The following is a 17560-nucleotide window of genomic DNA, read 5'->3' on the forward strand; positions in this document are numbered from 1 at the left end:
GTTTTGTGTCAGTACGGCAGTGATCCTGTTTCCTTGGTAACAGGCAAGTCACATGCGCTCCTGTGTTAAAAAGTGAATCCTTTATATATTGAGGCATTTCTGTACTGCAGCAGGTGTTTCTGAAATTGGTAGCAAAGAATGAGCTCTATACCCAGTAAATAAAGTTGCAGTTTTGAGACTGGGCAAAATAGGGAGAATACATTTGTAATTCTCTTCTTTATTTTGCATGCAACATCAAATTAAACCAGAGAAGACCCTTGCAAAAATATGAGTTTAATCTCTGCCATCCCTGTTTTTCTGTCTTGCAATTCTCAGCTCTTATTTTAAATTCACATTTCTGTCAATGGGGTAGTAATACAACAACAATTTGTAATGCTGAGTACTCAGAAGTACAGGTTAACTGACACCAGTGAAGTAAAATCTTTACTGTTTCAGAATTTAATCAAAACAGTTGACATTGTAAATTACCTCGATTAAAAGTAAGTTAATTGGAAGACTGATGCATTGAGCACCGTTCTTGATATCCAGCAATGAGGAGTCACAGATAGGAAAGTGTTGTGAAGTAGGAAAAGAGTTGTTCACTAGTGACTCTCCGCTACCTTCCCTGTGTTTGAAAGTTCTTGCTTCTGTGGCCATTGCACTGAGAGAATATAAAAAAAATCCCCAGCAAAATTCTATAGCTTAGGGTCTAAATGTGAATCAATTTCTATTCTATTGCCCATCAACAAAATCACATCATTCCTGTCAGCATATTTACTGTGTGTTCACCGAACTGGCAAGCATTTGCCAAGATGTATTCAGCTAGCTAAATCATAAACGATTTCTAATTATAAACACACACACACACAAAATCCTGCTTCTGTTTTGTCCATACCTAACTAATAAAGAGTAGACTCAATATTTTTTATAGCTCCTCATGCCAGTTTTGAAACTGGAACAAATTTTTGCATCTTAGCTATGGAAAGTGGAATACTCTAAATGCTAATATAATTAAGTGTGCAGTACTTCAAAGTAATGTCCTATTTCTTGATAGTATGAAAGCATTTTCCTATGGAATAAGATATCAGACAATCAGTTTAGCTTTTTTTTTGCTTTCAGCAATGTTGACAGCCATCTTGAAACTTTTTTCTTTGTAATATGGCATGTTTTTCCTAAACAATAAAAGAATAGTTTTTCCTGTCAGGCCTTATGATAGCTTTACCTGTCATTCAAATACAGAATTAATGTATGTTTCTTGCAATTATGGTTTTATACCAATATGCTTACTTTACTCTCTTTTTACTGTCTATCAACGTTGGTTAATATATTTAATTAATGATATACAGAAACAGAACTGAAACCAAGAAGGTGTTGTAGAATTGTAGAATCATTCTGGTTGGAAAAGGCCTTTAAAATCATCGAGCCCAACTGTTAATTACGTTAGCCTGCACAGCACAGTGTCTGGGTTCTGGTTTAAATTAACAACAGTGCATAAAACCAGAAAAGTCCAGGTTGCAGCAGTAGGCAGTCATTCACCAGGGTCATTCTTTTTAACTGGAGTAACTTGTCCAGTAAGAACTTTCAGGTGAGATTTTCAGCCTGGAAAAATACCTTAAACTGATAATTTCCACTGTTAGAACAGCAGAAAAAAATGTACTAAACACTCAGTAGGATTTCCTCACAAAGCTTGGGCAGTTTGACCTGAATGAAGAGGATGGATGTGATAAAGGAAGATGCAGGGAAGGAATGAAAAGAAGGAAACATGGAAGTACTTTCATATGGGATTTATTTTCCTTTACTGCATTTTTGTGTACGTCACAAAAAAGAAACAGTTTCATTAGAAATGTTTGGGATTTGCTTTAATTTATTGAAATGACAACAGTAGCTTAAATAGCAACAAAAAGGAGGTTTAGCGTAGGCACAGAATATTTACTTGAACACACTATAGAAGGTATTTTGTCTTTCTTTTGAAAATGAGACTTGAGAAAATATATACATAAGTGATTCTGGTATTTTAAAAGATTCTTATGAGGTATAAAGATTCAACTCCACCTAGAATCTTGGTATGAGAAGCACTAGAAACTTGTAAGATGCACAAGCAAATGTCTTGTAGCTTCTGTTAACTTCATCGTCTGCATACTTTTAAATCAATTTTTGCTCATGTAGGCATTGAGTAGCTTGTAAGGCGATTTATGTGCTGATTTTTGTTTCTGTGCAGCAGTATACTTACATTACTTATCCTGAACCCTTAGAATCCATATCTGTATTTCCTCGGTAAGAAATGTTTTCCTTGTACAGTTCTAAAAGTGTGTTGTCTCTGTTTATTGATATCAGTACACTCTAAGTAGATACATAAAGTTATGAAATGTGCATGTGTGGGGCATGGGCATCCTAACAGTTAAATCTAGCAGATTTTGGCTACTATGCTCATTCTCTAGGCCTGAGGTATAAATTCTATGGAAAAATGTAGGAAACTGAAACACTTGCCTAGGTAAGCTTCTAGATGGAATATTATGGTTGATTCTGACCATATTTGTGTCTCTGATTCGTTGTGGCATTCTGTCAGTCAACAGTTGTGTCCACTGCTCAATCTATGCCTGTTGCATAGCTCAGCCAGGCTTGCCCAGGGCCTCGAAGTCAGCCTGTCAACATAATTTACCAGTTTCTCTTTGTTAAATTAAGTCTTACTGAGAGCTGGGTGTAGGTGTGCTCTAAAAGCAGGCGCTGCAGTGGGTTAATGTGCTATTTGTGTTGTGTTTGTCTCCAGATGGAATTCCATATTGATCTACTTAAATCTTGGATGAAGCAAATGCCTGTTTTAGTTCTCATTCAAAATGATAGTCAAGAGATGCAAAATATAACTATGGAAATAGTAAAATACAAAGCAATGTACGTAAGACTGCTTTCCATTAACTTCCTAGTCTGCATCTGATAACTAACAGTTGTAAAATAATGACATTTAAATTTGTTACATTTGAAAGGCAGGGACATCTCTACAGGATTGATAAAAACTTCTATTGTAAGCATTTAGAACACTTTTCTGCTCGAAAGCTAGGAGATCTTACAGGGCATTTCCTTGCTTCCTTCCCTTCAAATAACAGTAATTATTAAAGTTTCAGATTTTTTGGTGTTCATTAACAACTATACATGTTTTGTAAAGGAAGCTAAGTCTAATACTCCTCTTTGCAACTGTCTGGTTTTTTTTACAATGTAAAACAGTTTCCTCCATGATTACTTGAGTAGGATTGTTTTTAAAAAAATTACTCCAATAATATACCATTTTTCAATGATAAAGGGTTTTATTTTCGATGCATTTTTCTGAATTGTCTGGTAAATGAAACTAGACACATCTGGACACTTTATTTCCTAGTTATCCTCTCTGTCCATAACAGTTTACCCCGTTATTCGGCTGAAGCTGACTTTTCCAGAGGAGGAGAGCACAGAGGAGTTTGCAACTCAAAGGGTTGATAGTTGGGAATGTGCTAAGACGTTGGGTTTGTAAGCAAGTGCAGATGCCTAAATGCTTTTGCTGTCCCTACTGTATGGTGGTGTCTACTGTTGGACATGTGGGTGCTCTCCTGCTTTCAACTAGCAAATCTTAATTACCCTTGTTTGCCATGGTAGTAATACTGTCAAAGAATACAAGTTAAAACAGTTGTTCAAATCTACATGAATTCCCTGTAATGAAATTGTGGCTTTCAAAGCTTACTGTTTGGCCTACTAAATCCTGCAAAACAATTTGTAATATTTATTCTACAGCCGCACTTAAACTAGCTTAAACTTGCTTCTTAAGTTTCACTTTATGGAGATTATTTTAAGAAAATTGCTAGCTTTATATATTCACGGTCAAATACCAGCATATGTGGCTGAAGATTGCGTAACAGCTAGTTCAGGAGATAGATTTTGGAGAACTTACAGGTAGGGGAAGGGAACCATCTGCAGGTCTGTTACAGAAAATAAGTGTACCAGCAGAAAGTGTTTTGGAAAATATTCATATAAACATGTTGTTTTGTAAGAAGCCATCTGGTCAGTCAGAGCCATCTATGTGTAAGTGCAGATGGATACGAGAGCTCTGGGATCCATAACCCTTAGTTACCATTCAACAATGCCTTAGAGGAGACCCCTTTTGGTGGTGTATTGTTCCACTGTGCACAGTGATAGCTTGAATGCCTCAAAATCTGATCTCTTTTTTGGAATGGCAGATACAGGGAAAGCCCATAACATTTCCGGGAAGAGAAGTTTTCAAAGTTACATTCTCCACACAGCTGAAAGCAGATTTCAGGTAGGTAGTGTAGCATGAGGGTTTTGAGTAGATGGGGTTGTGTACTTTCTTTATTGACAAGTTCTCATAGACCAAATCACTTCTAGTGATGTATGTATTTTATTTTTAAATTATAATTTGAAATGCATAACTGAAGAGGAATTTATTTAAACATATGCTCACAGAATGAGTAGAAACTGATTAATGAAAATGAAAAAAACCACCCTGTTATGTTTGTATTGCATTTATAATGTATTTGGAAGTTGCATACCATGCAACTGTGGCACTTAAAGCCAGGCTGCTCTAACAAAGGGTGAGGTTATTTCTACCCATGAGTTTCTTTGATGTGTTCAGGGCTACTGACTTACTTTAACCAGTCTGCTTGGCAAAATTTATCACTTAAAACTACAGTAGCGTGGCCCAGGTGGCATAACTTGGACAAAGCTCAGTCTGGAGATCCATAAGAAGTTCCAATCTCTACTTAGAAAACTACTATATAGAGTCATGAAACTTTAACACAAACAGTTAAAAACAGGTAACTCAGGTACAAGCAACAGTGGCTTACATTCAGAGTAAATGTCCATGAGAAAGTCTTTGACTTGCCGTTTTCAGCTTCCCTTATGTTAAAAGGCAGCACTCTCCAGGCAGAGCCTGGCTTTTAGTGGGTTTATAGTTTAGGAACCAGGATCTGAGTAACAAGACCTATCAGGTTAGCTGTATCTCTTTTTAGTCAGGGCAATAGACCTGTGTTCGCTCTTCAGTTCCCAAGCACCTGTTGTTTTAACACCCAATTGTCTTTCTGATACTCTCTGAAATTGAAAACGGTGTTTTTTAAAGATACTTGATGCAGAAAAACAAGGAATGATTCCTGTAGGTACCTGCATGCTTTCATTCCCATCTGAGAAGAGTCACAGTGGGACACAGGAAGCATCAATCATGTGCTGTTTGTATTCTGTAGCCCGTAGATCAGGCCTTTGTGCAGAAGTATTTACTCTAGATTAAGGAAAGGGCCCTTTTCATATTACGTGGTTCTTTGTGACATTTGCAAACATTTTTGGCACAGGATGGCATTTGCAAACAGTTTTGGTGTAAAGTATTGATGTAATCCATTGACAGAAATATTGCAAGCTAAGCTCTCAAACATGAGTTTATGGTGTTTGCTACAGATCTCCTGAAATGTCAATGTCTCAGTTCAGTTGTTCTTGAGACATTTGTTGGGAGGGAGGAAGTGTTGGAAATACACATTCTGATTTGAAGAATAGTGTATGTGTAAATATACTCCCATATGTAAATTTTACATAAGTAAATGGCAGGTTTTAAAAAAATATTAATTTGCTAATGAAACAACGTGACTTGAGAATTTTTCTCTGAATGTAATTGTTAGAATCAGAGTATTGCAAGAAAAGCTATTCTGTAATTCTTATTTCACGGGGAATAAAACCAAAGATTAAGTTTAATTACTTTTCCACAGTGGAAAATATTTTGAGGAGTGAAAGAGGCTTTGCTGAGAGATAGGTCTGTAAGCTTTATTCCTTTCTCTTAGCATATGAAACTGTGTCCCGTTTAGAGAAATGTGTTTATACATCTTTTATTGCAGTCTTCCAGTACTTACTCCTACTTCTTTCTGTGCAACATTGACAGTAATGGAAAAATGGATGCATCCATTCAAATACATGAAGCAAATAATCTTTATAAGGGAGGTATCTTTGTACTTGTGCATGTACTTGGCTTTAATCCAGACCATAACAAGTTTGTTTATGCCTAACTGCACAGTTTTTCAAAAGGAGGTGGATTATTTCTTTTCCTGGTTTGAACTTGTATTGAAAAATATTTCAGCAGCCATCAGTTTCTCATGTGAAAACAGCATGAATTAGCTACAGGCCATCTCTGAAATTCAAAACATCCTACAGAAGCTTTGTTCCTTGGTTTTGTTAGTCTGCCAGCTATAAACATAGTCCATTCAATTCCGTTGTATTTCAGATGCTATTTTTGTGGTGTATTTTTGATATGTTTGGCACTTCTATGGTGATAGCAGAATCCACGAACAGTTAGCTGAATGATTCTAGAATAACTTGGTGTAATTATAGACACTCATCCTTTAATAACAAATATTAATGGTTCGCATGCCTTCTTCCCTGCCCTATCACTTCCTGTCGTTAACAAATGAGTTGTGATTGTTGCTAGTTTTTTAGGAGTATTCTTTAGACTGCTTCAGAGGTCTCCACATGCATTCTCTGTAGGTACTAATTAGGCCAAATGTTAGTTCAGAAATGCAAGATGACCTGAACTGTTGAGGTCTCTGCAGAAATAATAGAGGTCATTTCATCACACAGTTCTGGTTCATCCGCAGCATGTAGCAATTGCACAGATAAGCTTGTTTCCGTGCTTGGTTCACTTATTGTTTCAGTGTGGCCCTAACTCAGGGGTGACATGACTGGACTACTTTGCAGATTTATAACATCAGTCTAACATCAGACTGTTCTTGTCTATGATGATGTAGTCAGAATAGCTGCAGAATTCCTAGTACAGATGTGCTTTATAGTGAAAGTCTTCTTTAGTTTCCCCTTACTAAAATAACCTAATTTTAGACAGAAGTTATGGGAAGGATTTGTACTGGGAGGGCTGATACCACCAGCTCCAGGAACAGACCAGAGTCATTTTTCTTCAAATCTTCACATGTTAATTAAACAGTCCCCCGGATTTTGATTATACCAACAGCAGTATGATGGTATATTTTTAGATTAAGATTTTAGAAGTGTAATACAATCACACTTAAGAGTTTAGTAAAATACATGATATGTCGTGAGAAGGAGAAACGCTAGTATGTGGGTCTGCAGGGATTGCTGTTCGCTGTAGAAAGTGTTAGAAATCTGTGCCTTGTAAACAGTTTGCATAAAATTGCTTAATTTAGCAACTGCAAATTGGTCCAGAGAGCCTCTTTCTTACTATTCCACATCTGTTCTAAGTCTGAAATCCTGTTTCTGAAATTTTATTCTAACCTCTAATAACGCATAAATTCATTCTTCATAAGAGATTTGTTAATCTTAATACAGTTTCTGGGTAAATCATAAATATGCTGAACAGCTCTGAATATTCTCTATTGAGAATAGCTAGGTATGACCAAAGGGAAATCAAATTTGGTTTGCATCGTCAGAAAGACTGAATACTTTGTCATATTTTTACTGTTGATGCTACAGCTGAGTCTAATGCCTCTAAATCCTGAAGACTCCAACAAAATCCAGTGCCCAGCTTTGTCTAAGTGCAGGGCAGCTGTATGTATAATATTAAAAATGCTTCATGTCCAACTGCAGAGCTGTTACTGCAGTCAGATCAATGCAAATCACCTGTGCACAATGGGTAGGGCATAAATAGTCTTCACATTGCCTCAGCATAGGCCTTTGCTTCTCAGGCCTATAACCTTGCAAAGAGGAACTGTAGGCACATGCTGGATACAGTGTCTTCTGACACTTTTCTCCTCCTGCTTGCAAAGGAGAACTGCCCTAACAAAGATAAAGTTCCACATTGTCTTAATTGCCTGCTGGTACTGTGCACATTCCTGTGCAATTCTGACCTCTGCATATAGATGCTTCATTGATCTGTTTCTAAACCAGGGGAAGTGATACCTCAGCAACGTTTTCAGTTACTATTTAGTTCAAAATTTATTCAGAGCCATAAAATGTCCTATATCAAGGTTGCCAATTCTTCCTAGCACCAAAATCTTCATGTGACTGAAAGCACAAATCTCAGAGACAAGGAGAGGAGACCCTTCTTGGGGAGTTCATAGGTAAAAGTTGAAAGTGTCTTTCCTGTGATCCCATAACTTCCTTATGGAATAAAACTCAGCTGGGCTACAGAAGCAGATACTCAGGGTAGCAGCAGCCATTTACAGGCTTCTCTGTGTAGCTGAGAACATTTGGCAGCTCCCAAGCTGCTACTGCTCGGTTGTCAGGCATGCAGCTCCAGTGCTGGAGTTGCAGTTGAATGGCTGCCAGCAATATGAAAGTCATGGCTGATCACCGTTGTCTCAGATTGATTTTACTCTAATATTCTGGCAAGGAGCAAGCTTATTGCAAATTTTATGTATTTTTATTTTGAACTCATTAAAGATTTTAAATCCAATGGTACCTGGAGTACTGACCCCAAATTCCGAGAGCTCGTGGCCAACAGTGTACTGTGCGTTTACCTCCCACTGGAGTCAGTAGAAAATTTTGCTTCCCGTTAGACTAATTTGGAATCGTAATTAAAAAAAAAAAAAGGATAAGCCTCTATTTATCCTTGCTATTTTCTTTCTTACAGAGAAAATAGTTGAAATCTGACTAAACAGAAACTGTGATTTTGGTTGCCGATTACTGTGATTGTCTTTTTGCTGGCCTGCCTGATGCTTGTTTAGTTTCTGTTTAGTCCATCAAGAATGTTGCATCCCAGGCTGGCTCCCTCAGTCATTTACTGGGCAATGTCCTACCTTCTTTGATTAGCTTCCCTTTCTGCATTGGATTAAATGTAAACATTATTCCTTGTCTTCATTACCAAGAACAAAGTCAGCATTTCCCTTGTTATTCTGTTGACAGTACTCAATTCTGTACTTTATTTACATATTTTCCCATCTTGATTACTTTTGTTTATTAAGAGAGTACAGGTTGAATTCCGCTATGCTAAGTCTCAGCTTCTCTCTGATTATGTTTCCAGGTGCAGGTGCACTGTTGTCTACGTGCCATCCAACTCGGTGAGAATTTTCTTTAGCTTAGGGACACTGAAAATAATAGGCTAAAATTAAGAACAATCTAAAAGCTCCCAAAGGTTGAGATTAAGGCCTACATTTCTGAGTTTCTATGTCGTGTTTCACTGTTAGGATCAAGCTTATGCTTCGACTGCATTAAGGCACCCTTAGCATTTAAAAAATAAAAACAGAAATCAAAAGGAGAGATTCCTGTAATGCACTGTTCTTAATTTTTACTACTGCTAACATGTCTTCCAGAAAAGAATTATGATTCTGTGGAGTATAGGAGCAGTTTTTTGAGGTTTATAGCTATTATTGTTAACATGACTTTCATTCAAATCTGGATCTGTCCCGGAGAACAGTCATGTCAGCTCTCTTCTGCCTTGCTGTGTGTGTTAATATCATGCTGTAATCATCATGAGAAGTGAAGATAGTTGAGAGGAGCAGCTGATCCCTCTTAACTTGATGAAGCAATTAAAACTCAAGCATTCGTTTGGAAGATCAAAACAACATGTTTTGATCACAACTTATTTTTTTATAATTCCATTTGCTTTTTATGTGCTGCATTCCCGTGAAGCTGAATTATGTGGTGCCAGAGATTAAAAGTCAGACATGGTGAAGTAAGGCAGGAATGTGCACCAGGTTTTTGATTGAAATTAGTCTGACTAGGTACATAAGAGAGCTCAGTATTGGCTAAATGATAGGGATGCACAGGTAGGAAGAAATGTTTAAAGCTTTCAGGTTTTTCTTCCTGGTGACATTGGCAAAATTAGGCAAATTAGAGGAGATGTTAAATCTTTCTTTTTCCCACCACTCGGCGTGAAATGTCGTTGACTTCTTGAATTTTTTGTTCTGTGTAAGCCAGAGGTAGGTAGGTAGCTCATGAGGGTTAATACATAACTCCTTTTACTGGCTTCTCATACACTGGTGTCTGAGAAAATGCTTTCTGTAAATTCTTTATGTTGTTACTTCCTTTGCCAACTGTATTGATTATGGGCTGTTTAAAAGCTAATTTGGTAATTAAAGTTGTCTCCATTCCATGTCATTTTTTGCGTGCAAACAACTTATGAATATGGAGGAGAATGTGCCTGGCTAGTCCCAGTACTCTACTGCTGTCTGATCCTGTATTAAGTTATCTCAATGTTTTCAATAAAAACATATCCTGGATCTGTCTCTGCCTTCCTTAAAGATGATAATTACAGTACTAGCAGGAAAAAATAAGTGGAGATATTAGTTTAACACTATTCTTCTGAATGCAAATCCTACATTTTGTTAGTATATAAACAGCCTTGGAACATGTTCTGGTTCTGAACCATTCGTTCGTTAAATTATCTATCACTGAGATTATATTGCTTACACAAATTCAGCTAAACCCCAGCAGCGTCGGATGTTGGTGATTCCTAGATGGAAATGGATGGAGTAGCCAAAATTAGCTGCCTTTCAGCTAGTCATTGAAATACACAAAACGGTTGTATCAATTACAAGTCAGTAGTGTATTATGGTAAATTTTTCCTTATATGTGTGTTCAGTGCTTTCTGGCTTTTCAGTTAGTTGTGAAGGGATCATCTGTGGGAGTACCGTATTTATGAGTTATGTTACCCTAGCTGAGGCACCACAATAAATGGAAAGTAACCATTCCCGAGTGTGGATGTCATTATGCATTGGAAAGCCAAGGAATGAGACTCTAGGTCTAAGTATTTCTCAGATATAAACTAATGAAAGGTCATTTTTACAGGATTCTGAGCATTTCCTGAATGAGTGTATTTAATCCAAAATTAATTATTTTTCATTTTATAGGGTATAACTAATCAATGCTAAACAGTTCCTGTACAATAACCACCTTGTTATGCCAACTTCAAAGTAAAGTTAGCGGAAGGAAAAAAAAGATCTGATCATCAGAATTTTGTACAGTGAGATAGTTTACGGAGAAATTCAAATATCAGTGCAGATGATTTTTATGAAGAAGGTCTTCATACTGGTATGCAAACTCATTTATAGCATGAGAATGTTCAAGTTAAGATCATTCAATTTATAACAAATGGAAGCATGATTATTTGTTCATATTTATTTCACAGCAAGAAGATCTTGAATGCGTCATTATAAATACTGTGTTCTGCTGTAACAGTATGTATGTGGAAGTAGAAGGACTTGTATATTAATCAAACACTTGGATAGAATATTAAAATTAATTCTTTTCATTTCTTCATCAATTCAAGTTTAATCTCAATAGGACATGCTTATTCAGTTTTTAACCTGACAACTTTGCTCTAATAGTGTCTTCAGGATTTTCAGTGTCAAAGTGTACTAGAGGGGGATTATCTTACCCATACGTTTCTATCTCTTCTGCTAATACTTGACTATTTAAACATCCCAACTCAGTCATTTGTATTAATAGATGGTTATCGCTGTTTCTCATTAATAACTGTATTTCATTTCTACAAAGTTGAGACTTGCAGCAAGAATGTGGCTCCAATTATTTTTACACTTCAGCAACTGGAAACAAGAATTTTACCCAGATCACTACAGAGCAGGACTTACTAGAGTGTATAAAATGTTTTGATGGAGTTGGAGCTTTAGTTACTAATGCTACTGAACAGGTGTTTTAGCAGCTGATTTTAATTGGCAGAAGAAGGTGCTGAGATTTGTTATATTGGCAAGTCAGAATTAGTTCTCATTTGTCTAATAAGGATCTCTTAATACAGTACAGGCATTGTTTCATACTGTCTTTGTGAGGAAGCTTCCTAGCTGGATCCAGGTTACCACATAAAATACTGGGATTTTGACTGGAATTAGATTGCTATCATGACAAACAAAAATATTAATAACACAAGAAACTGCTGAAAAAGTGTCACAAAATATATCTGCCTGCAAATGCCTTTCTTCATGAGGATGTTTAATAGAACTCAAGCAAAACTAGAATCCTGAATGTCTCCAGAGATGCATTTATGTGTGAGAGAGATATGTATGCACATGAAGTACCTGTACCTGAGCTTTCCTACACTCCCAAGATGTGCTTATTACTTCTGATCTCTAACTGGTATGAAAGTATTTCTGGTTGTGAACATGTTATACTATTTTCGTGAGAAACCTCTAATTTTATCCTGAAGCGTACATGATGAGATGTGAAATAAATTTCTTTTTATAAGTGTTCACGACATCAGCTAAGAGAATACTGCAGTTCCACATGATATATATGGAAAGAAAACCACAGAAAACGCAGTTTACATTGTGATACAGGGAGAACAATAGATGAAAGGAATGAATAAACTAGAAGCTGATTAAAAAGACCAGTTATTTTAAGCTGTTTTCTATAGATGCCTCTCAGGCAGAACTTGACACCAAGACAAAATCAATGAAACTGAATTCGTATCCAAACAAATGCTGGACAGATCAATCAGGAATGCTTAAAAGCAAAACAGTGACCTGCTGGGAAGAAGGAATTGATTGCCTCAGCAGGTTGTTTTTTTCTTCAGAATGGGCTAAGGTGAGAATGTAGAAGAGAATCTGAGCCTTTAATACTTAGACATTCCACTGCTGAACAGGGTAATGCCTAGCAAGCATCCGGCTGTCTGCCAGTCTCAGCCTAGAAAATCAAACCCTGTTAAGACTTCAGTGGCTGAGATTGTAATAGAATGAAAAGAAGAGTGTTATATTAAAACTTGATCAGGTGTAACTCAGATGTCAGGACTGGGGGTGGATGTTCTGGAAGAGTTATTCCACAGCAGTTACTTCCTGGTTTAGGTTTATGTATTTTAAATATCTGTTTTAATCAGAGTAAAACTATCAACTATAGGTGAACCCTATCTCAACCCTAGAAAACTAGCCTAGAGACTGTTTTTGCTGAGTGAGACAAGTGGGAGGATTTGCAAACATTGTGCGTAGGTATGCTTACTCCTTCCCCCTCAACAATTGGCAAAACCACGTTCAGAACAAGTGTCTCAGTTTCATCTTCACGTGCATTTGCCAGGAGTACTGACAGAATCATTTTAAGGTCTTCATACCTCTGCTCAAGAGTTCATGGAATGTCTGACCTGTCGAACTGTCAGTGGGTTTGAAAAGGTGTCTTGTTTAGTGCCAGAGACTCTGTAAGTGTTATTTGACCTCAAGACCAGAACTAAATTATTATGTCTAGTAGTAGGAGACAGAGAAGATGGGAGAGGAGTCTTTTTCTCCTACTTCATTATCATGGACTTTGGGGGGGTTTGGTCAGTTTATTACCAAATTTAGTAGTCAAGCTTTATGGGTATTACTTGAAAGTCAATCTTTTAATTGTAGACTAAAAAGCTGGAGCTGAAACAGACCAAAGGAGATGGCAAGTTTTCACGTCAGGTTTCGAGAAGGGAGGATGGAAAAAGGCTTAAGATATGTAGTTTAAAATGTATGACTTTAAAAAATATTCTAACGGGGTTTTTTTCCTGTGCAATATCTATTTCCAGTGAAGTTGATTTCAGCTCGTTTCCTTTTTCATGCTAAATGCATGAAGATCTAATTCTTAAGATATAGTTTCGTTTCTGTAAACCTACATAACATAATTATTTGTCTTAGAATTTGGATTGTCATTTTAAAAATTAGTTAAGACATTTAAAACAAATTATCTCTAATTTGATTATTAGATATATCTTGTTCTGGAGTAGCATAATTTAAATAAGCAGAATTACTTGCAAATTTTGTCCTTCATTCACAGAGAGTGGTGTTCATTTAATTATCCTGAGATGATCTCATTTCCTGAGCCATGCCTATCAGGGCAGACTGATATTCATTCATATCTTCATTTGAGGGGAATTCATTTTGCACCTCTTGCACTTCTTTGAATCACATTTTTCCTCCAGAAGGGGAGAGTGACTTCCCTTTGGGCTGACGCTAATGTAATTTTCTGGAGATGCCAGCAGGAGGAGCTTGTGTGTTAAAATGTACTTTGAATAAAGCAATCACCAAATTATAGTAATTGAACATGACACCGCGCTTTTCTTCTGCAGTGTAAACTACCATGTATCCATAAAGTAGCTATCTGTCTGCCTGAGAAAGCTACAGTATTATAGCAGTGGCCATCATGCTGGTAAATTAACCTATTTTAGATAGAGAAAAGCCCAATGATGAGAAAATTTAATTTTATTCCATTGTATGTTTGATATATGGATGCTTTTATGTTTACATGTTCTGAAGAAAATGTAAATTTTACAGAAAATGACAACACTCTGAAGCCAGTGTCCTGTGCTCTATTTTACAAGCATTAGAGTATCAACACTACATCACTGCAATTTTATAAATAGTATAAAAATGAGTAATAATATTCATGTTACTAAAAGAAATCCATACTAATGAGCATAGCTGAAATTGGATTCACATGATCAGAATTCTCTACAGCAACTTAGATAGCATTGCTGAATTTTTCAAAATAAGAAATCATCGGACTTGGGTACCAAGAGTATATGCTATATTAATTTTTAGAGTTTTTATTTGAGTGACAAGAAGAATAAGGAGGATGTATACCACAGGTATTTTATGCAGTTTTTTTCTAAATACTATAACAGGACTGTGGTGAATCTCAATTTAGAAAAATTCGTTATTATTTTGACTGAGATTATTTTAGACTGTTCAGAAATGTAGACTAGTAAAATATACTGCCATTAATAAAAATTTTATTTTCTGTTAATGTTTATCATCTGAATTGGACACCTTTTTCTATACTGATTTTTTTATTATTATTTTAGTGAGCTACAGCCAATGTGTGCCTTGTAGTCACAAAGCTCATGGCTACCAGAGACACAGGTGTCTTGCAGAAGGGCTCTTCATCCTGCAGGTAGATTTGCCACTCAGTCCCAGGACTTCTTAAAAGCTTTTGCTTTGTGAAGATCTCTCCCATATGGGTGCTCAAAATGCTTGAGGGGAGCCTGAGTGTGCCTGTGGCTTTTTTGGGGCTGTCTGACCTGCAGGAAAAAGGGAACTTCATAAATTCAGTGATTGTTTAAAAATATATATGTATATATATACACTGGTTGAATCTGACAGGCACTGCAGATGAGCGGTTCCTCCCTTACGGGCTTATTAACACACTCTGAAGATAAGTAATGAGTTTGGAGGGGGGGTTAACTTGGAACAATAAGCTTAGCATTGTATGCTTCATAATTTTATTGCCTGAGTTGCAAAATGCAGAATTAATTGTTATTTGTTGATCTGTATGTAAGCTCTATAATTAAAAACCATGTGGAGTCCTCTAAAAGAATGGCAAAAGTACAACGATATCCCTTTATACTGTAGTTTTCCGAGGAGTCTATAGCCTCTGAATATCACCTAGGTAAGCTGGAATTTTCTGTTACTGCTTGTTTTTGAACTTGATGTACTTCTTGGAGTCTTTTTCAAAAGACTCGTTCATGTAAGACTATAGCCTGTTGTGGGTCAGAAGAGGCTGAAGAATTCCCAACAGGGATGTATTACTAGTGTGCCCCATCGTGTAATGATACATCCATCCATAATTAGAGGATTGTTAAGTAGAGCATCATCCAAGCTCTTGTCTATTTTGCTTGTACTTTTACCACTTCAGAATGCTTTTTCTACCATTTCAGAACTGCAGCTCATAGAGATATGCTTTTATTCTGTAGTTTGCAATCTTCCATTAAGTATTCAAAGTTCTACTAGTTCTCATTTTTGAAAGAGCCCATTTTGTAATTCACACCTGAGATACCAGTAGAAAGAATGCAGTACTTTCACATCTAGTTGAAGATGTGTGCAGTCGTGTGCCAGGCTCTCATAACATCTGCTTTTTTCATGTTTGGAATAGGTACAGAGTAATCTACATATAACATAAACTCGCTACTTCTGTCTTTATTTCTTGTCTTCCTAGTGATATTCCACCTTCTGGAGAACCAGTGAGCAAAAGCAATCGCTCTAGAGTGACTACCCGCTTCCCCAAACTCTCTCGCAGCCATCAAAGAGAGCCACGAAGCCTGGAACCTCAGAGTGGTGATCTTTGACCCTTTTTCATAATAGTGAACACTGGCACCACGTACTTTAAGTTGTTCTGTGATTCCTTCCTAGCCTATATTTATAATTTAAGCTCCTGAAGAGACTACAGCTGCATCAACTTAAATCCTGAAAGAGACGTTCATTACTAAGGGTCATATCCTGATTAACTACTTTGGAAGGCGGTAATCACTTTCTCAAAAGAATACGAGGGCTCTTCACAAGGGCTCAGCAAACTGATAGGCATTTCCTTTGTTTTGTAAGGCTGCATTGCACAGATCCTCCTTTGTTGTTCTGTTACTATGAATTTCTTGTTTGTATTATGTTTCTTCCTACGTGTACATTTTTCTGTTCCAGAGAGACATGGATATCATGTCAAGACTTTTTATTTTCTTAGAACAGTTATGATTGTCACTACTTAATATGTCAAAAGGATGTGCTTAAAAGAACCTCACTAATTTATTACCTTTTGTAAATAGAAAGACTGAAGTTTTTTTATTGTAAGCCTCTGACATATACAAAGGTTTCTAAAAAAACTTGACATGTAGATGACAAGGGGGAAACATAACAGGTGAAAAAATAACTTTTGTACATTTCTATTTAGATAATCTCAATAACTTTCATTTGTGGGAAGTAATTCTTTAAAATCAGAGAATGTAATAATTTTTTGATGAAATTTCAGTCTTGCTGCAAGGCTGGGTGCAATATTATTGATTTCTACAAAACACCACAAGGAGACACAAAATTAGCCTGGTACAAAATAGTGTTTTCAAGTCTTCGGTTATATTTTGTTATTAATTTGTTGCTGATGTTACAGAACAGTCCATCATTGGAAGGGCAGTTTGGAATTCTAACTCTGATTTTGTAAAGCGCTTCACACAGTGATATTAAAAATTGCCTGTAATGAAAGTGCCTGTTAGCCATCACCTCTTATTGGAAAGTAATTTGTAATGGTACTACTGTAAAAGTGACTAAAAAAATTGACAAGAATTATTACAAGTGATGGAAGTCCTGACATGGATTAACTGGAATCCAGTTCAGTATCCATTAGCTCCACTGCCGTAGGCAGTTAATTATATGTTAGCTATCTTCTTCTCTTCATTAAATTTAAGCAGTGTACATTCAAATTTTCTATCAATTGTATTCTGGTTTTCCTTTGTGTAAGACTGTCTTTCAGTATTTTTTTTGATAATGTTACTTAACATTGATGTATCTTGTAATTTTATTATCCATTCATTTTATTAAATTCTTATGTCAGTAGATATTGAAATCAAATACGACCCTGCAGAGAAAGCAAGCTGATTATTAATTAACAGATTTTTTTACTTCAGTGTTCTACTAAAGTTTTAGCAAACTGGAGCATCTGTTCTGCAAACTTGTGACTATCAAGTATTGTTTGGTCAGGTAAGTGGTCAAGTCATTTTCAGTGTCATCCTTGGGTATGTAGGGGTTCATTACACACAGTGAGTAGCATTACTGGGTTAGTGCCTGGCTACGAACCCCTCCTGCCGTTGAAATATGTAGCTTATAGATTGCACTGAATGGCAAAATGGGGCAAAGAGGAGTGGAATTCACTCTTCAGGTCAGAAATTTCAGTAGATGAAATACCACAAATAAAGTTGTGTCACAAAAATAGTATTTTT

At 36.5% G+C, this 17560-nt stretch overlaps 1 protein-coding gene across 1 annotated transcript in view; it reads left to right on the top strand.

Annotated features, from left to right (window-relative positions):
- Positions 1–15928, top strand: part of SNX29 (sorting nexin 29) — a gene marked incomplete at its 5' end in the record, with an annotated part of 91561 nt that extends 75633 nt beyond the window's left edge. The window contains one exon of the mRNA XM_009874276.1: positions 15799–15928. Coding sequence (XP_009872578.1) covers positions 15799–15928 — 130 coding nt within the window. The remainder of the gene's footprint in view (positions 1–15798) is intronic.
- Between the last annotated feature and the right edge of the window lie 1632 nt (positions 15929–17560).

The sequence above is a fragment of the Apaloderma vittatum genome, unplaced genomic scaffold (assembly GCF_000703405.1).
Source record: "Apaloderma vittatum isolate BGI_N311 unplaced genomic scaffold, ASM70340v1 scaffold7468, whole genome shotgun sequence".
NCBI lineage: Eukaryota > Metazoa > Chordata > Aves > Trogoniformes > Trogonidae > Apaloderma > Apaloderma vittatum.